This window comes from Pangasianodon hypophthalmus, chromosome 7 (genome assembly GCF_027358585.1).
Source record: "Pangasianodon hypophthalmus isolate fPanHyp1 chromosome 7, fPanHyp1.pri, whole genome shotgun sequence".
In the NCBI taxonomy this organism is placed as follows: domain Eukaryota; kingdom Metazoa; phylum Chordata; class Actinopteri; order Siluriformes; family Pangasiidae; genus Pangasianodon; species Pangasianodon hypophthalmus.
In genome coordinates this window covers 9,187,968-9,209,212 of record NC_069716.1, presented here as the reverse complement: position 1 = coordinate 9,209,212, position 21,245 = coordinate 9,187,968, and the positions used below count along the sequence as shown (strand labels likewise).

Genomic DNA, 21,245 nt, shown 5'->3' with positions numbered 1-21,245 from the left:
TCACTCTTCTGCCTGCAAATTAGCTGCACATTTGTTCTGTTCTAAAAGCTCCTAAAATGCTTTATTTACCTGCATTATATTCACCATTTAGCAGTGTGTAATGAGGGGTTAATTTGTTTTTGGTACTAGCAGCACTATTAATTTATTGCAGTGGCTCGTGTTATGACAGGCACGTTTGTTTACCAGCATTCCCCCTCATTGTCACCGTGCCCTATTGCTAATCGCAAAGCTCCGGCACGCTAATGGCCCTATTAATTGTTTACGTGCCTACATAACTGCTTCTGTTGAGCATATTGCTATTGCCCAGACCAACAGTAGAGCAGGAGGAGTTAGGCTCCATACGTTCACTTCCGGAGCCTTTTCATCCTGATTTTACATCCAGATGTTGAGGCCTAATCGTATGCGTCAGGATCACTTCAGGATAGGAAAACAATCAACAACATGGTGGTGTGTTAACACTCCTAAGCTCTTATAGCACTTTTCCCAACAGTTACATTTTTTTTATTTATTATTGAGTGATACATGGTACTTTTTATCCATTTATAGTTGTGTTTTATGTTGTAAACCTTTCACAGAATAAGTTAGTTCCTGTTGTAACATCAGTTACGACAGGTATAAGCAGTCGTCCTCACACCCGTCTCTCTTTTTTCCTCTCTCATTTTCGATTTTCTCACGGTGCTATGCTTACCGGTTTGTACAAAACGCTGACTCTTGGAATGTCTTTATGGTTTTTAATCCATTTATTATTAGCCTCAGGTTATGTGGCGCAGCTGCCGTAGATGTCCCTGGGAATTAACTGTTACTATAGAAACAGTAACTTATTAGAACGAGTGCATTAATATTAACCTACGATGTGTTTTAAAGCTGCTGTAAAATTCAACAACACCTTCTGAACAATCGAGAATTCAACAGCACTGTTATAAAAATAGTAAAAATCGTTTATAAGGTGTGTTAGAAATCAGTGCAGAAGCACTACTTCGGTCAGTGGTCAATAAAGGCATCGGCATTCCAGTGTGAGAATCTGTTCGCCTCTGTATAATTAGGCTCGTTTCAGTGTAGCGCAAAGTGTGCTCTTGTGTAACTCGGCAGAATCAGTAGGGATGTAGTGCTGTAAGCCTGTATTGATCTGCATCTGAATGATCTCTCTCCTTCTTTGTCTCTCTCTCCGTCCCTTCCTCCCTCCCCTCATCCCTTCCTCTCTGCCTGATAGTACCAAAGTGAAAGCAAGCAAGATGCCAAGGAGAAAATGGTGAGTCATGGGACATAAAGGGAAGTTATGAAGCATGTTGTGGGGGAACAAAAGCACCATGGTCGTTTAGATTAAATCAAGCAGAATTGAGCAACTCGAGCTGCGAGTTTCTGAGGGGAGAAAGTAGTGTTTTTGAACAAAACTTACAGCAGAATAAACTAGATCATGTTTAACATGCTGTGATCACGCTTTATTATTATGTGTATTTTTTTTTTTCCATCTGATTTGTCTTTTTTCCTAGCGCACAGCTACATTAAGTACAAGGAAAGCCCATTTTCACATTTGTGTTCTGATTCTGCCAGGATTGCTTAAGCTGTGCGTATTGTGCTGATCATTAAAATACACACTGCATATAGGCTGCTTGAGAAAATGACATATGGCTGTGTTATCCAACCGTGATCCTGATGCGACTCAACTTTCTCCCTTAAAGCAAGCTCCAAATAAAAGCTCAGTAGTCTATTTGAAAAGGCTCTGTCTCACAGCTGTGTGTGAACTCTGCTCACAGATGTGGAGCACGAAGGCAAAATAAGCAGATACACACAGAAACCGTACACATGGGACAGACGATACGTAACGTAACCCGTACTTTTTCCTCCTTCTCTAATCTCTCTTTGTCTTTGGCTCTCAGGACACACTGCTCAGCTGTTTCCTCAGCATTGCTGACCAGGTGCTGCTGCCTTCGCTCACGCTCATGGACTGCAACGCCTGCATGTCAGAGGAGCTCTGGGGCTTCTTTAAGCTCTTCCCTTACCAGCACAGGTACTGGAGTCTGGATGTACCTGCAGTAACATTTGGTTCTTTTACTAAAGCTAGAACAAGTCCTATCGATTTTGTCAGAGCTAGGGCTGGCCGAATTATAACCATATATAAGAAAATATCTCTACCTGATCACATCACCCCCCACCACAAAATAACCTGCATCCCAGCCTCTTTATGTAAGACTGTTCACAAGCAGGGTTGTCAGGGTAACCTGTTTCGCATTGATTTCCTTTTTTTTGTTTTTTTTCTGCCCTGCTCTCAATCTCGTCTCCCACACATTTCAGAATCTGCACCTGAATATAAAACACCATTTATAAATCTTCTTTGGTCTGAACATGGCTTAAAATATAATTTATTATTAGGTGTAACATCTGAAATGGACTGGATTGCAGACTGGACATGCACTTGTGTCAGTTGTATAAAGTAAGCTTAAACACACTTAAAAACAGCTGGATGTTTATAAATCCAAGCATGGGTGTTGGTGCCAGTAGGGCTGGTTTAAGAATTTCAGAAACTGCTGAAACTCTTGGGAATTTCTCACACAACTGTCTCTAGAGTTTACACAGAATGGTGCGAAAAACAAAAAACGCTGAGGGATTGACAGTTCGGTGGGTGGAAACGCCTTGTTGATAAGAGAGGTCAGAGGAAAATGGCCAGATTGGTTCAAGCTGCTAAGAAGGAAGTAACTCAAATAATCACTCTTTACATCCGTGGTAAGCAGAAAAGCATCTCAGCCTGCACAAAACGTCAAACCTTGAGGTGGATAGGCTACAACAGCAGAAAACCATACTGGGTTCCACTCCTGTCACCCAATACCAGGAATCTGAGGCTATTATGGGCACAGACTCACCCAAATTGGACAGTCGAATATTAGAAAAAAAATCACCTGGTCTTTTTCCAGTCTTCAACTGTCCAATTTCAGTGAGTCTGTGCCCATGATAGCCTCACATTCTTGTTCTCTCTCATCAACAAGGTATTTCAGCCTGCAGACCCTCCGTGCACAGGATGTTGCTAACTCATTTCCAGGTTTTGGGACTCATTTCTGCGGCACTCTATTTAGCAACATAGCGGCATGTATGAAAACAAGGAGGAGTTGGTCCCTGAAAAGAATCGGTCCCTTAGACATCGGTAGTATGTCCATAAACCATGTCAAATATATATAAACCATGTCAAAATTCTTGTTGAGTGTTCTTACTTTGCAGAATTGCACACTTGATTAAAAACCTCTTTGAAAAGGTTTTGTTACCTTGTAGGAGTATATTTTTTTAAATAGGGAAATTAGTTTGGTTGTACTGCTCAGTAATTTGCAAAATACTCTTAAAAACCAACGTGAAAAAAAATCGTGATAAGATCGTCGATCGTGAACGTGCCTGAAAAAAAATCATGTAAAGTGTAAACTCTAGAGTTAACAGCATAAATGAGCAGATGTGCAGGTGTTCCTGTTAAAGTGACCGGCGAGTGTATATACGAACATTATGATCCCTAGAGCAGGTTAAAATACTAATATGTACTTTTTAGGTATCGGCTTTACGGGCAGTGGAAAAATGAGACGTACAGCAGCCACCCGCTGCTGGTGAAGGTGAAGGCCCAGACAGTGGACAGAGCCAAGTACATCATGAAGTAAGCTGAATTCCCGTAATGCACTTTTGCACCTCTTAAAAAGCACCATTAATCATCCTAATCAAACAGCCCTGAGCGTAATGAGCAGTAAGTGGCTGCAGGGTGGGAATACATGACGACACCTCGCTTCTCAGCTCCGCTGTTGGAAGGCAACCCTGAATGCATGCCACTTAGTGCCATCTTAATGCCGCACTTGCTTCAAAAGTGTTTACTTTGCTCTTTGTGTGTGTGTGTGCGCAAGTGTGTGTGTATGTGTGAATGTGGGAGAGAGTTATTACTCCTGTCCCCTGTGCATATTTGATGAGCTTTTTTAATGAAGCAGCAGCTTCGTGGAATTGCTGCATCAGGTCCCTCTTCCCCTCTTCAAATGGCTGGAATAAATGATGTTTGGTTGGGTAATTGAAGGCAGGAAGATGTGAAACATGGTCAAGGTAAACAAGGGCAGACGTTAGTGTCAGAACAGATTTGGGAAAAGAGTTAAGAAAACGCAAAGTGAGGATTAAAGGAAGTTGTCAAAACAGCCGGAGGAAGATGTGTGTTTGTGGGAAGCCTTGTGTGTACCTGACATTTAAACACTTGAGCAGCTTGTCTCAGCACTATCATTTGTATTAATGCTGGATGTTTGTGACCAGCAAAGTCGTGTTTTCATAGTTTTCATCAGGCACCTTAAAATAAAACAGTAAAATAAAAATAATACCACAGAAAAAAGCAGTATGTTTACTTGCTCTGAGCGGTATTCAGTGTAAAAAGTACTGGAGCCAGCAAACGTAAAAGAAAAGGTCTGTGTTTCCAGAGACCTGAACCATTATGTCAGGGCTTCCCAAACTTTTTTTTTTTTTTGGTCAGCTCAACCCCTTCAGCCTAAATTATTTGCCTTCCGTACCCCTTGTAACTAACATTAAGTGTAGCATAATGTGTAGCATATCTGTCTGGAATGATTGTCGGTTCCCCCCTCCTGGAAGCCCCGACCCCTTCTTCCTCAGTAATCTCATCGTAATTTTTCCCCACTTGAAAGATGCAGTGCCCTCGCTTTCTGTCAGTGTCAATGGGGAATGTTTTGAATCGATGCATCGATGTGAAATAAAATATCAGTGTATGTTCGACTTCATCTGAGTATGTAAATGATGTACAAATCATCTTTTACCTAGAGCAGGAATTAATGTAAGCTTGTCTTATGTTTCTTCATTTTTCATCACCTTACTTATTTCTCTTGTTATTCTTTCCCTCTTGTCTTCTTCTTCTATCCTCATATTATTCTATTGTCATTCTTTATCTTTTCTTATTTATTCCTCCTCTTTTTGTAGGTGGCATTTAAAGTGTTAGTTTATTTATTTATTATTAGTAGTAGCTTTACAGGCTAGTTAATTGTAGATTTTTACACAGATCTCACACAGTGCATATGTGCACACTGTAATATATAGAGGAATCACTTGTTCTGCTGTACTGTTTCTTTATTTTGCTTATTTGTCCTTGTCTATGGTTTGCCGTTAGGTTTAATCGGAGTTGGCAGACTGTGTTTTTTTCCCATGAGACTCCATGGTGTGCAGGCAAAAAGACAGAATGTTCCAAATGCTGTTGCTTCTCACTCCGTTACCTTGTGTGATTCTGAGAGTGAGAGGCATTCTGCGCATTTTGAAGAGGGATGTTGGTCATTTTTCCACAGAAGGGATAGTTTTTACATGCTAATATTAGGAACGTGATAAACAGTGCTAATCAAGCAAGGCCTCGTTGTTAGCTATGTTTTGAAAGCTGCAGAATCAATTGAAACAAAACATAACCAAAGCCTTGTAACCCCCATGGAGGTGTAACTGTGCCCCTCCAAGGGCTACTGGCCTCGGGCTACGAAGTGATGACAGTCAGGACAAATGTGATGGAGAGATTCTGCAAGTTTTGTGGACTGCAGCGATGCTCATAAAGCCTGCCCAATGATGGGGATCAAGACTTGTTTCTGTCACTCTTTCCAAGATGCACCTCTTGTGCCCTTTTCATGCATCATCCCCGCTGGACCTGATGGCTCTCACTCCCTGGCCGAGAAATATGAAAGGAGCGTCCATCAGTTATACTGACAGCTCTGCCGTGGCTGGAGAAACGCTGGCTAACAGAGATTGCTCTGCTCCTGTGTGTCCTGCCATTGTCACATCTGTTACACTGGGCAGCTTTTATACCTAGCCAACTACCCGCTGAATAAAACAACTCCATCTTTCTGTTTAAGCAGAAAAATGAATATTGATTCTCTTGATGAAAGTGGTTCTGTGGGCTAACATGATCAAGGCCAATTCACAACAGTTCCCTCCAGTAGCATATACTGTCATTTATTTCTTCTCAGAATTCAGAGTGGCTGTTAACAGGTCATTGAAACACACATGCCAGAGAGTTGGACTACACTAAAATGGTCAACTCTGTGCCAATTACCCTGGCTGATGGATTGCAGAATTATCTGCTTCGTCACAAATAGATACTGTGTTTTTCCATTCTTTTTGTTCTGAAAATTAATTATTTAATTCAACTCAAATTTGATTTGTTTCTATATCGTTTTAACTTTAGACATTGTTACGAAGCAGCTTTACAGAAATCCAAATGTAAATGTAGCTCCCTAATTAGCAAGCCCAAGGCGAGAGTGGCAATGAAGAAACCTTGAGTGGAACCAGACTCGGAAGGGAACGAGAAAGTGACACCAGATAATGAGATTTTAAATCATTAGCGTATACATTAATACAGAGCCAAGGGTTCTTGACTCCAGTCCTGGGGACCCCCTGCCTTGCACAGCTTGATGTTTTCCCAACACACCTGATCCAACTGATCAGCTAGTTATTAAGCCTTTAATGAGGTGGGCCAGATGTGTTGAGAGTAAGGAAAACATCAAAGTGTGCTGGGCAGGGGGTCCCCAAGATTGGAGCTGAGAACCTCTGTTATGGAAAATAGGCAGCTGGTGCTAAATGTTTTGAAAGTCTACATAATGTTTGATCAGTTCACCTTAAGAAGGATTTAAATAATTTTCTTTGGGTTGTTCCTTTAAGACTAATCTCTGTGTTTAGTTGCTTATCCACCAGTAATTTGCATTTCCCAATGCTTCAGTTTGCTAGCATTTTTTTCCTGTGAAGCAATGATTCTGTGTCCACATTGACATAATCATTACTTTTAGGAATCTGCTTAAGTATTTGATATCTTAATTCAGTGGCTTTAACCACCTCCACCCAACAAATACCACCTCCCCTTAGCACTACAACATAAACATTGTTTGTTCCCCTGCTTGTTCATGCAGTTATTTTGTGGCAGTAAAAGCATCTCGGAACACATGTTGAACATGGGACCGATGGGTTACAAAAGCAGGAGACCAAGTTGATTCCTGAGAATCAAAATGCGGTCCAACGAGGTGTCGATGCAAGTGAAGGAAGCCATCATTAGGGTGAAAAAACAAAACATACCAATCAGAGAGTGAGCAGAAACTTTAGGAGTGGCCAAATCAAGAATTTGGTACAGTCTTAAAAAAGAAGAAATGCATTGGTGAACTCAGCAACACCAAAAGGCCCGGAAGACTACGGAAGACAACTAAAGTGAATGATCGCAGAATTCTTTCCTTGGTGAAGAAAAACCACTTCACAACATCTAGCCAAGTCAAGAACACACTCAAGGAGGTAGGCATATCACTGTCAAAGTCTACCATCAAGAGACTCCTTCATGAATGTTTACGTCAAGACTCAAACTACTGCTAACACTCTAGAACAGAAAGGCCAGATTAGACTTTACTTAAAAAAAAAAAAAAAAAGCCTGGCCAGTTCTGGAACATGATTCTTTGGATGAAGATGTAACCAAGATTATCTTTTACCAGAATGATGAGAAGAGAAGAGTATGGAGAAGGAAAGGCAGGGCTCTTGATCCAAAGCATACCGCATCATCTGCCAAACATGGTGGAGGAAGTGTTACGGCATGGGCATGTATGGCTGCCAATGGAACTTGGTTGCTGGTGTGTAATGATGTGGCTGCTGATAGAAGTAGAGTTTTAGATGAGTTCTGAAGTGTATAGAGCTGTACCTTCTGCTCAGATTCAGTCAAATGCTGCAAAACCATTAGGACGGCGCTTCACAGTACAGATGGATAATGACCCAAAACGTACTGCGAAAGCAAGCCAAGAACTTCTTAAGGCAAAGAAATAGAATGTTCATTTCACATCCATTGTGGTGGTTTACAGAGACAAAATTCCGTAAATTGTGTCACTTTCCAAATACATGTTCAAATACATGGACCTGACTGTATCACTGCGTTAGACTGGTTTAGCCCACCACAAAGCAATGTGTGTGTTAATGCAAAATGCCATGTGAGCACTTGGATACCAAGTGCACAATTCACCAGAAAGATGGCAAAAATTCTTGCCTTCATGAGCTTCATTGTTTCTGCGCAAAGCAAATTTGTTGGAGGTTTCTACTCGGAGGTCTTTGCCAGTATTCAGGTATCTCACCAGTACACCTTTACGCTCACAACAAGGAAGGCTGTATGCATATTTTGTGTATTTAATGCAGCCTCGGTCCATTAGGCATGGAAGACGATAGCTACTGCTGCATTTCCCGTTACAGCTGAATGACAGTTAATGCCACTAGAACTTCTGAGGAGTGTATAGAGAGATTCTTTATTCAGCGAGCTAGAGGTAATATCAGTAATGTACAAGTAATGGGTGTGGAGAAAGATATGATAAGACAGGGCCATCAACTAAGTGTGTGTGTGAGAGAGAAAGAAAGAGGGAGCTAGATGGAGCAGTGGAGTGTGTGAGACTATGACAGTGCCGCAGAGGATCACTGTATGCACTGAAGCAGAAATGAAGCACTGCTGTTGATTCTTTCGGATTAATGAAAGCCAGGGACTACACACACGCACACACACTCACACTCAGTAGCCATTAGATTTTAATGATAGAATCCAGTCTATCTCGATATTCTCTTCTCTTAAAATTTTTGGGTTTGTTCCACCATAATTTTCAGCATGCTGCACTCGTATAAAAGACTTCTCCAAATGTGTGTTCACAAAGCATTCTTCCCCTTTTGCCCATTTCTGATGAAGTGGCTTTATCCATCTTCTCCCCATAAACCAGGATGCCTCATTACAGGTTGCTTATTGTGCTCTGAAGCCTGAGCAAACCACTCACTTAGGCTCCCTGGTGCAGTTAAAGAATGAACGACCACTTCTTGTGTGCTTCTGTCTCTCCCCCCCCCCCTTCCTTTCCTCTCTACTGACCATGTCCTTTATACCGTCCATCTTTTTTTTTTCCTCATATATTTCTGTTTTTGACCACAGCACCAGGTTTCCTCATTAATTCCACTGACACTCGATTCCCAGCAAACTTGCGGGCCTTAAAGAGGAGCTTGCCTAGCGTCACGCTCATCCCAATTAAATTTCCTTCAAACCTGCAGCGTGGGTGTGTGCTGCAGTGAGCAGGAGCGCCTCATCAGACGTGCTAGAGCAGCTCATCAAATGTGCTAGAGCCGTCTTCTTTCACAGTACGCATTCATTAAAGCCGTCTCGTTCTCGCAAGGGACTATAGCCTCCCAGTGCTTCTTCCATATTCCAGTCACTGCATCGTTATGTGACTTTGAGGAACCATCGGTGCTAAGATGGCTGACTTTATGGGAAAAGGAGAACAGGCATCAATTGTAAAGCATTAGTGAAGATACTCATCTAGGTCATTTGAAATGTCTCATGTTAGTAAAAGTGACTGGTGTTGTAATATAATTTTGACGATTTTCTCTCTCTTTCTCTCTCCTTTCAGGCGATTGACCAAGGAAAACGTGAAGCCATCGGGGAGGCAGATTGGCAAGCTGAGCCACAGTAACCCCACCATTCTCTTTGATTACGTGAGTGTTTTATCACTCGTGACGGCCATAACGGCTGGCCTGTCTAACAGCAGGCTTTTACTCAGACCCTTTTATTATCTAGCCATCACTTTTCATTGCTCCCGAGATTACGAGGTGCATTTAAATACCAATCCACTGTCTGAACGAAGTGACAAAAGCAAATTTAAATATGGCTCCTCTAAATTTAGCTCCTCCACAGACAGTGGTTATAGGCAGTGATTCATGACATCCGGTAAGCTTAGAAAATTTTGACACTGTTGACCAAAGATTCTCAACTGCTCGATTCAGTCACTGTTGAATTAAAGCTTAGAAACTGTTGGTGCAGTTACGCAGTTGCTCCGACACAGGAATTCTGCCTGGGACAGTTTGCATTCTCCGGGTGTTCCACAGAAATGTCAAGAAGTATATTCATTGTTAAAAAAAAACAGCTATATAGTATATTTATTCCAAATCCATCCAACCATCCATCTATCAATATTTAAGAAGAACCCCAGCAATAACGGCAACGTACTTCAATAATAAATGTGGAAGTTGTAAATATTGCAGTGAAGTGCACAAAGTTATAGGAGAAAAAGGACAAAATTTGGGTTTTATCTCTTACAGATTCAGAAACACTTTGCATGCATGCCGGAACAAAAAAAAAAAAATGTTGACCAAAGTGTCCTGTTTCTTAGGAAACTGAATAATAAGTCTCAGTACTACACTGTGACAACACACAGCAGAACAATGTGGACAGACATACTGTTTCTGAGGCGTCGATCCTTTTCCTTTGTAAGCGACAGACACGCCTCCTGCTCTCCTGTTGGTCGTGTTGAGATTTGCTTGTAGAGCATTAAGGATTGACAATATTTTCACACACATGGTGTTTTCATATTTGGCCTGAATACTTGAGTCTGTACCGAGGACAGATTCTGGGCTTGTTTGCACAGTTCCATATGTCACTTTTGTGCATGCAGGTTTGGAAAATTGTACTTCTTGCTGCAGAACAAACTGCAGGCTTGCTACAGCTCCTCCTACCTGGGTGGAGTCAAACCAAAAGTCCAGGAGGTGGATCCAGCTCAGTGTGTTTCAGGCTGGATAAGTGTTTTTTTTCCTGTGTTGTACAGCATCTTGGTGGTTAAAGTTAGTGTAAAGGGTTAGGCTTATAGGAAAAGTTGGATCAGTTCTACCTCATTTCATTCTGCAATCAAGACTATGTCAAATGAGAGGCACTTTTTTCCACTCAAGAGGTAGAGAATGGCACTTTCATGCCATTAAATACTTCATGCAGGCATACCAGCAAACGAGGAGCCGATCTCGTATAAAAAGATTTTTAGCCATGCAGGTCAAGCTGTTTTTGCGATGCATCTCAATGGTGAGCTAATTACAGTTGTACATGCCTGTGAAAGCCTTGTTTTATACATCAATAAGGCATATAACAACCTAAAGGAATAACCCGGTGTAGGGACCTTTATTCTGTACTGCACCAATCACAGAGCTTACTGTTGAGGAAATTCTTCCTGGAAATAATGGTTTTGAGACCGGTCAGTGAGTTTTCTGCCGCGTTACGTAAAAACTGTTTACTCTTAAAACACTATTTCACAAAAAGGAAATGACTGTGTTGCTTTTGAAAGACTTGAAATGTCAAGCGAAAGTCTCATAAACCTGCAACAGTGTAAGATATTAAATAAAAACAGCGTTGTCATGTGTGTTTAGATTCTCTCCCAGATCCAGTGGTATGACAACCTCATCACCCCTGTGGTGGACTCTCTGAAATACCTCACCTCTCTCAACTATGATGTACTGGCTTGTATCCTTTTCTCCACGCACCCTGCTGGGAAGTACAGCCCACCACCCACTTCTGTGCCAAATAATAATCCTGCTCAGCCCACACACACACACACACACACACACAAATGAACACTCTCCCAGGAACTTGCTGATGCTCTCAAAACTCCAACCCTGTTATTTGTCTCCGTTCACAGTGACGTGCAATAGCTCACCTTCTCCGAGTTACACCCAACTGATGTTTCCGCTCTATTAAAAAGAAAAAAAGAAAGAAAGAAAGCCTGAATGCTTCGATTCTTGTTTTTATAATTGTTTTGCTAAAAATACAGATGCTCGTGACTGATTTTGCTTCAATGTGGTTATTATGTTGATGGCAGTCCTTTGAATATATTTTGAACACATTTAAAATATGTAAATGACTCATTGAGATTCGAGACTGCTGTGTTATCTGAAAAGAGATGTTGTAGGCCTTGATTCTTTTTATAGATTGCATTATTGAAGCTTTAGCTAACCCGGAGAAAGAGAAGATGAAGCATGACGACACTACTATTTCATCTTGGCTTCAAAGTAAGTTTCAACATGCTTTAATTTGATGATACCACAGTACTTTTAAATTAAAACTACATATATGTGTGTATGTATAGGTATATATGTATGTGTGTGTGTGTGTGTGTGTGTGTGCTTTTTCTAATATGTCTCTATAGTAACAGTTAATTCACAGGCATTTGTACAGAGGATGTTCCACATGATCTAAGGCTAATAATAAATGGATTTTAAAACCCTGTTATTCAACAAATTAAAACTGTATATCTAAATATAAAATGTATATTTAACATTTGTGAAAGGAATCTCCAGTGTCAGTGCTCTGTCAGTATGTTTACCAAGATAGAGGGCTTTGTGGTTTGTAAGTAACATGATAAGCTGCATTTTTGTTTATTAACTTCAAGAAAGGAAAAAGAATACCTGGTGAGGGAATGACTGTTAATAGCTGCTATATGTTAACTGATAACAGGAACTAACTTGTCTTACAGACATTCCATAATGTAAAATAGAACAATAAATGGTTGGGAAAACACCTCGTTGTTCATTAATTAATGAAAAATTGTAATCATTGGCAAATCACGGTGGTATAAGAACTTATCAGTATGCCCCGTTGTGTTTTATTCCTTACTTATACTATAGTGAGGTTGAATGCTCGAATCTGATTGGTCAGAAGGTGTGCTTATTTTTGTGTAACAGCTCAGCTCGAACAGTTATTCTGGCTGTAAAATATTTAAGAGGTTAATATTAATGTGCTCATTCTAATACGTTATTCTTTCTCTAAATACAGCTCATTCACAAAGACACGGCCGACGCTCCACATAATCGAAGACTAATAATAAACAGATTTAAGTAACATGTTTAACACAGTAAAACCTATAGTAGTTGATGTGGTGATTTTTTTTTTTGGGGGGGTTTTTTTTGTTAGACATTTATTTAACATTTATGGAAGGAATCTTGAGTGTTCAAGGTTGGTAGCCGTCGCAGAGATTCATAAATTTTCCCAGCACGGGAAAATCTTCAGGTCAGAGGAGTTTATGCTGTCCGGTTTCTCTGTAAAATGACAGGCTGTGGTTTGAGAGAGAGAGAGAGAGAGAGAGAGAGATATCTCCGACCAAGTGAGAGGCAGACTGGTGAAGGAACTTATTGCGGCTATAATATAAGCGATAACATGAACTAACTTGTCTCTCAGACGTTCCGCAACATTAAATCTAACTATAAACCATTAAAAATCGGGACGTGTCGTTCATTAAAAATAAAACATTGTAATTGTTGGGAAATCACTCTGGTTTAAACGGAATAACAAGCTCCAGACAGCCAGGTTATACGAAATAAAATTGCACACCCCCCTGCACATCTGCTGTTATTTGTTATTCCTAACATATATCTGATGCTCCTGGTTATTTATGCACTTGCAGTGAATTTTACATTAATTATAAGACAAACTACTTAATTCTAAGACATGGGTTTATTGCATATTTAATGCTAAACCCTTTTGCTCTAGGTAAAGACACTGTTTCTTTCAGTAATCTGACCCTATTGAACTCTGCTCTTTATAGGTCTCGCCAGCCTTTGTGGAGCAGTTTTCCGGAAGTACCCTATCGAGTTGGGAGGTTTGCTGCAGTATGTGACCAATCAGCTGAAGGCAGGAAAGAGGTATTGTTTTTATAAGCTGCTGAAAGTTAAAAGAAACCCTCTTAACTCTATTAAACAGTATTATATTAGTTTACCATGATATGCTGAGAAGCAGGTTTGTTTATTATTCTTGTTTTTGTTTTCATGCCAATCCACTCCTACACTGAGCTAATTGCAGTTCTTACCCCCTGATCTAAATGACCTGGGTCAGCATTTGTGTCCTCCATTTCTGACTAATTTGTCCTTTGTTTATCCTCTTATTGCATGGACTTTAAAAAAGCTTCCACCTTTCAAGCAGTGCTTTCAGTTATCCGACCTCTGCGTTTGTTTGTTTTCTTCTCCCCAGCTTTGACCTGTTGATCCTGAAGGAAGTGGTGCAGAAGATGGCCGGGATCGAGATCACAGACGAAATGACAGCGGAGCAGCTGGAGGCCATGACCGGAGGAGAGCAGCTTAAAGCAGAGGTGCAGTAGTCCTGAGCCTCAGTGTGGTCTTAATTAACTGCTTCTCAGCGGGTGAAAAAAAAGGTTTTATAGAGCTGCAATCATAAGTCAATGAAACCAACTACATCAATGACGAAAAAATTTTAGTCTACGTGCCAACATTTACTTGACCTAAAACAAAAAAATGTCATGAGGTAAGAGTGAGTATGCCTCGATTTTGGAAAAAATTCAATATTCCACTGAAGCCATTGGTGGCAGCGGCAGCACTGCTTCTGTTGGTTCTTTGCACCATATAGCGCTGTGTGCAAAACTGCTTTCAGTCAGTCCATTTATCATAAATATAAACAATTTGAGCATTTATGGCAGTTTTTTATTAACCAACCCAAGAAACAGTCCAACTGATTTCACTTGCATTTGCTTCTCAATTAGATTATAACAAGGCAGGAACCATCAGACTGAACATGGAAAATGTTTATCGCTGAAATGTTCAAATATTTTTAACACTGAAGTGGCTTATTTTTAGGATGGTATGAAACAAACATGCAAGCATTAAGTGCTGGAACCCTCTTGTATTCATTCTTTGTTATCTTTGTCATCATCATATTCAAAACCACTGTTTGGTGGGAATTGGCCACAAGGGAGAAAAAAAGTGAATAATCCCCCAAAAAAGAAGGAGTGCTTTATATAAAGCAAAGGTTGGGCCTGCTCTACATTATCGTAGGTTAACAGGACAGGCTGTACTTGTGTCCTGTCCTCTGCAATGTTATTCCATTAAGGTTTCACTAAAATACCTCACAAACGTGCTGTGAGATTTTTATTGCAAATTAGATATACAACAAGAAAATCTGTACTTACAGTATGTTCTTGTAAAGAAAAATTAATCTCTTATGCTGAGGTTTTTACTTGAATACCTTATACAAAATGAGTATGTGTTTAAATCCTGAAAGTTATAGATGCCAAGTGATGGACAAATTAATAATAATAGCATTTATTTATTTTCATTTGTTTATTGGGGGAGGCATAACCTTGGGTTAAGTCGATTTGCTCGTTTGTGATTTGTGTGTTTGTCTTTGTGTTTGTGTGTGTAGGGAGGATACTTTGGCCAGATCAGGAACACAAAGAAGTCATCTCAGCGCCTGAAGGACGCTCTGCTGGATCACGAGTTGGCTCTTCCTCTTTGCCTGCTGATGGCTCAGCAGAGGAACGGCGTGGTTTTCTCCGAGGGAGGGGAAAAACACCTCAAACTAGTGGGAAAACTCTATGATCAGGTACGCAATCAGCCAAATTAGATCTTGCTGAAATGTTCCCGACTCTCTAACTGAAGTATTTTTCTAATCCTGAGGTTTTCTCAGGGACTTTGTGAAAGCATTTCACATGAACACACACACGTTCAAACCCACAGTTTGCCTCTCTTGTTACCCAGCTGCACAGCTCAATTACTTGCTGGGTAAGCCAACGCACTGTTCATTTCCTCCACGTTTTCAAGACCCGCCACAATTCACAGCAGATGGTGCTAAAAACTCAACATCATCAACTCCATTTTGCGCAGGCATACAGAATGATCCTGTCTGTTGAGCGTATATCTCGTTTTTTTTTTTTTTTCTTTGCTCCCCTCTCTGAATGTCACAAATTAGAGCTTTTAGCAAATGCACCCTCACATCATAGAATTGTGGGAATAATTGCCCGCGGTGTGAATGTGCAACACGCTTTTTCCCATGACCTCGGCAGGGAAGCGGTTTAATTAATAATTTGGACTTGTTTTTCTCTCTCTGCGCAGGAAGTTGCGTGTGCCTCATTACAATCAGCCGAAACGCGTCAGGCCTCCCCGCGATGCCCCGCCGAGATTGATCGACTCATCTCAGCCATTGAATGCACTTTGAAAAGTGATTGCATGATTTATGCATAAAGCCCCCTTCGACACATCGAAAAAACCTGCTTGCGCTGTTATCAAAAAAAGCGCGGAATTAGTAGTTTGTGAGGCTTAGTCTTATTTTACATACTTTAACTCAGTAGACACTACAAGTTGTGATCTTGGTGAATGGTGTTTATGAATCAGTTCCTCTCAATGAGCAAATGAAGCCATGGGTATTAAATTTATTTTCCAAATAAGGACGTATATACATATTTATGTGAATTACCGGTGCTTATGTATACTTTACAGTTTAATTAGATGTACGGTGATGTTTAAGACGCTATAAAGAAGTTCTCTGGGTTTTCCTTAATATGGTGCAGTCGTAAATATTCACTCATTGATTGTATGAATCAGTAAAGCAGTTGAGTTTTTCCCACTGAACTTCCTGATCAGACTTTGATCAACGTTTGCTGAGGGCTCATCTCACAGATGAGAATGCTGTATGCTTGCTGCAGTGGAATTTAAGGGACAACATCTTCCAGATTTTGACCCCAAAAATATTACACCACTCTAAATAAGGTCTGATTTATACACATGTGCATATCTTATTGTGGAAGGCAGGTTATGTTTGGTTGAGCAGGGAAGTGTGTGCTGTGCTTTACCTCAGAAGTGGGAAGTCAGAATTTTGTCACTTTTGAAAGTGGGTAAAACCGTTTGTCTCAGTGTTTGTCTTTTGTTAGCAGCAAACTATCCAGTTAGTTGTGATGGATATTTACCTCCTCAAAACAGCAAACTGTGTAGTCGATGTTATAGATTGCGAACAAGCTATTATGTCTGTATGTTAATTGATCTAGCGCAAATACTTGCAGATACAGCATAACTCATTTAAAAATAAGAAGTGCTACTTTGTTTACTGTTCGTGCTGCGAGCAGCCATGTTGATTTGACATCACTTGCCAAAATTCCGAGATAAGGGGGAGTTTTCTTTGTTTTTTACTAGTCAGAGGTCAGAAATTCAGAGTTAGGAGTTTTAATCGAATGCAGAAGTTAATCCTTTTTCTTCCTGCTCACAGTATTTTCTATTGAGCTCACTTAGTCAAATTCCATTAATTCTACACTATATGGCCATAAGTATGTGGACGCCTGACTATCACACCCATATGTGGGTCTTCCCCAAACAGTTGCCACAAAGTTGGAGGCACACAGCTGTCTAGAATGTCTTCGTAGCTAGGAACACATCAACTGAACATGCGTAATATTTGTCTGAAGAAGGCGTGGTGTTGGAAAAATAAAAGGTTATTTCAGGCGAATGTTGGTGCAGATTGATAAACCTCAGAAACACGAGTTAATGAAAATGATAGAGCCATCCCTTTCCTGTGATCTACATTTCCTGATGTCCTGTCTAATAATTGCATGCACTGAATGTTTTTCACTTGAAGCGTTTTCATTGGCAATGCAAGCCACTTTTTAGGGTAATATTGTCAAAGTAATCCTCATGAGCATTCAGCCGTCTACAATTTCTGTCCATTGGAGGTCAGAAAGACACACATTATGGGCAGAAGTATAAATCAAGTGTACAATGCCTTTACCTCTGCGGAACCAGCCCTTTTTTTTTTTTTTTTTTTTTTTTGAACGACAGCATTGGCCTTTCTTCTTGCTCTTTGCATTCACCACTTATCGCTGCAACGTCGCACCTCCAACTTCCCAAAGACAGAGACGTGAAATAAAACCTACAAGTGAAGCAAGAAAGGACACTGAAAAGTTGCAGCTCCAGATTCCCAAGAGGAGCCATGTCACTCCGACATGATTAGAGTTGTAAAAAGCGAGACCAGACCAATCACCAGACTCCTTTGATGTTTGTTCTGTGGCTGCTCTCTGACTGAGGCTACTTTTCCCATCTGTTAGGTTCTGGATCCCTTCCCGAGTTTTTACTTGCTGAAATTTGACTGGCTGAAATATCAGTTCACATGTTCAAAGGGCTAATTAGAGTTCTGACATGTTGAAGCACTTTAGGTACCTCATTTATGCAGAGAATAAAATACAGTCGGTGAATTTATTGTACTTCAGTTGCAATTTTCAGCAATTATCTTTTGGTGTGCAGATGTTTAGTGTTCAGTAAAAAAAAAAAAAAAAACTGACCGAGCTATTTAGCAAGGTTACAAATGTTAAGTACTTTAACTGCTGTTAAATTATTTTCATAAATGTCTTCTTATCAACTACAAAAGTCAGTTAAAACATTTCTGAATTTCGTTTTCTTCTGGTTAGTTTGAGTAGGCTGGCACTACTTTTGCTCTAGGAGATGTCAAGGCTACCAAAGTACCAATCAGTATTAGTCATCATGTTGATGCCAGCTACCCTTTTAGCCCTTTTAGAAATTGACTAAAGTGGCTTCTTACCTGATTGTTTTACCACTTTGTGCTTGAGCATGAGCTCAGAACTGTTTTGAATTAGAATTTTTAATCTTTACAAACGTGGTGAGCAGAAAAGCATCTCAGCATGCACAAAACATCCAAGAACAGCCAAGAACAGGAATCTGAGGCTATCATGGGCACAGACTCACCCAAACAGGACAGTTGAAGACTGGAAAAAGACCAGGTGATTTTTTTTTTTCTTCTCCCTAATCTTCAACTGTCCAGTTTTTCAACGTGGTGATCTGCTGTTGTAGCTCATCCACCTCAAGGTTTGATGTTTTGTGCATGCTGAGATGCTTTTCTGCTCACCACGGTTGTAAAGAGTGATTATTTGATTTACTATAGACTTCCTGTCAGCTCAAACCAGTCTGATCATTCTTCTCTGATTCTCTTTCTCATCAATGAGGCATTTCCACCCACTGAACTGTCACTCACTCAGTGTTTTTTGGTTTTCACACCATTCTGTGTAAACTCTAGAGACTGTTGTGTGTGAAAATCCCAGGCAATCAGCAGTTTATGAAATACTCAAACCTTTTTCCCCATTGAACATTAACTTAAGCTCTTGACTTGTAATTTACTGGAAGCCTAGTAAATTAAATTTAAGAATTCATAGTTAATATCGTGTTGAGCTAGCTAAGTGCATTAATACAGCAGTAGGAAAATGAGTGCATAATGGAATACCCAGGGAGAGGACTACATCTTTGTAGACATAGTCCTTATCCTCTTCTGATAAAGGCTGTAATGTAGCATATTGAGTGTGAAGCACCATGAAGCACATGTTTGTGCGTTTGCAAATAATTTTGCGAAGGGCAGTGGGGAGTATGTTTGTTGTATGGGAAAACAAATACTGGTGACCACAATCTCAGCAGCATTCTGAACCATCTGAACTTGTCCACTAAAAACAAATAGCCTGGAAACAATCTGCTTTTCCTGTGCTCCCGTGCTGGTCATTTATCCACACCTGTGGTGATTCATTCTCAACAGTGTTTGCGTTTACCGCATAACTAAAATGTTCACAGGACATATGCAGCTATTAAAATTATTACAGTTGGCTCGGTTTGTGAACAAAATAGTACGTTGACTATGCCTGTTGTTCTTAGGCAGCCATTTCACCTACAAAGAACCTTAGCAGGAATTGCAGTCAAGAGCTTTTTTTTTTTTTTCTTTTTAATGCTCAGTGTTTCCAGCATGCTGAGCATGTTCCAAGTCTTCACACTATTGTTTCGTATGCGTCAAGTTCACTTGCTGAAATGGAAATACTGCAGCATAGTTTTATAAAAAAAAAAAAAAAAAAAAAAAAAAAGTATTCTGCAGTCAACTTAAATGTGTACACATCATATTTCACGAAAACTCTTCAGACATCCAAATTAGAAATCAGTACTGACACGTTTATATATATATATATAAGCTTTAAATAATTTTAAATAATAAGCTCTACAAGTTTTAAGCAATGCCTGACCCAGGGTTTGGCTGGTACTTTTATTCTTTTCTTTGCTACTTAGAACTTAGGAATCTCTTTCCAGCTCCTCTTTGCCCCATTAAATTGCTTTACTGGCCATTACATTGATTTCCTGGGGGGGTGGGCTCCTGGTGATGAATGGCTTTAATAAAGCAAGGTGCAATTCCACAAATAAATAAGCAACCTGAGGATTTAAGAAGCGAATTTGCCCATGAACCGTTGGGAGAGCCTCATCTAATGATGAACGGTCCACTTTTTTTTTTGTCCTCTTTCCTCTAGTGTCATGACACGCTGGTGCAATTTGGCGGCTTTTTAGCGTCCAACCTGAGCACGGAGGATTACATCAAGAGAGTTCCTTCCATAGACGTGCTTTGTAACCAGTTCCACACTCCCCATGATGCTGCTTTCTTCTTGTCCCGCCCAATGTACGCCCATCAGATTATGGTGAGTCATGTAAAATTGTTCATTTAACAATCTTTCCAACATATAGGCTAGATTACATTACACATTGTATGTGTTCTGTGTTTTAAAAAAAAAAAAAAAAAAAAAAAAAAAAAATTACATGTATTATTGTGTGTTCTAAAGCTGCAGCAGCGGACTGAAAAGTAGAAAAATGCTGAAATGTGTCCCCACTCCCCCTGCAACCCCTCCCCTTGCCTAACAAGATTTGTCTGCCTGCACTCCCTATGCAACTTTCTCCGTATCTACTTTGCAGCACATTGTCAACACTGCATTTTACCATCATTCCTGATGCATGCGTTTTCGTAAATGTGCCACAGATTTAAATCCCTGGCTCCAGCTGTGTAGCACAGAGCTGCTTAGTGCCACTGATTTATTCCGGCTCATTGCCAAGCAGAGCTCAGTCTCTGGCCTCGGTCCGGGAGCCATGCCCACTCCGGTTTTATTTCACTGACACGGCCATCGTTCCATCCGTTTCTTGTTTTGCTCCTGAATGGGCTAATCATTACGCTTTCCCTCCCAGGCCAAGTACGACGAGCTGAAGAAGGCCGAGAAGGGAAACCGGCAGCAGCAGAAGGTTCACAAGTACATAGCGGCGTGCGAGCAGGTGATGGCGCCTGTGCACGAAGCCGTCATCTCGCTCCACCTACCTCGAGTGTGGGACGACCTGCGTCCGCAGTTCTACGCCACCTTCTGGTCACTCACCATGTACGACCTGTCTGTTCCCCATAGCGCCTACGACCGCGAGGTCAACAAGCTCAAGATGCAGATCAAGGCCATCGACGAGAACACTGAGATGGTAGGAGACAACTTTTATAAGGGCTGCATGACTAAAACACCATAACATCTGTTATAAACTTTGCCTTAAATGCCAAAATATAAATGTTTCATAAAAAAATTAAATATTATAGCTGTATACTATTACAGAGAGGAGGAATAATATGCAACAGATCACTTCTCAGATTAAAATCATCACTGAGGCTGTCAGAAGCGCATCAAACGGTTATATGGCAAGCTATAATTACATACGATTATAACCTTTTACAAATGATAACATTTATTACAGATTATTTTAATGTCAAGCGAAATATAACAATACAAAAGGCAGTTTAATCACTTTGTTGTTTCATAACTATTGTTCTCACCCGTTGTAGATTATACAGACACTAATTATTGTTGGATTAGTGAATGGTTTGGTATTTTTTAAAC

General features: G+C 40.4%; 1 protein-coding gene across 5 annotated transcripts in view; it reads left to right on the top strand.

Moving 5' to 3' along the window:
- The window catches only part of thoc2 (THO complex 2), an 80,103-nt gene that overhangs the window by 29,978 nt on the left and 28,880 nt on the right, over positions 1 to 21,245 (top strand). For all 5 annotated transcript variants that reach the window (XM_026940342.3, XM_026940340.3, XM_026940339.3 and 2 more), the window contains exons 13-23: positions 1,211 to 1,249; positions 1,878 to 2,008; positions 3,527 to 3,628; positions 9,387 to 9,471; positions 11,167 to 11,260; positions 11,725 to 11,805; positions 13,338 to 13,434; positions 13,760 to 13,877; positions 14,945 to 15,124; positions 19,857 to 20,021; positions 20,560 to 20,835. In XM_026940342.3, coding sequence (XP_026796143.3) covers positions 1,211 to 1,249; positions 1,878 to 2,008; positions 3,527 to 3,628; positions 9,387 to 9,471; positions 11,167 to 11,260; positions 11,725 to 11,805; positions 13,338 to 13,434; positions 13,760 to 13,877; positions 14,945 to 15,124; positions 19,857 to 20,021; positions 20,560 to 20,835 — 1,368 coding nt within the window. The remainder of the gene's footprint in view (positions 1 to 1,210; positions 1,250 to 1,877; positions 2,009 to 3,526; positions 3,629 to 9,386; positions 9,472 to 11,166; positions 11,261 to 11,724; positions 11,806 to 13,337; positions 13,435 to 13,759; positions 13,878 to 14,944; positions 15,125 to 19,856; positions 20,022 to 20,559; positions 20,836 to 21,245) is intronic.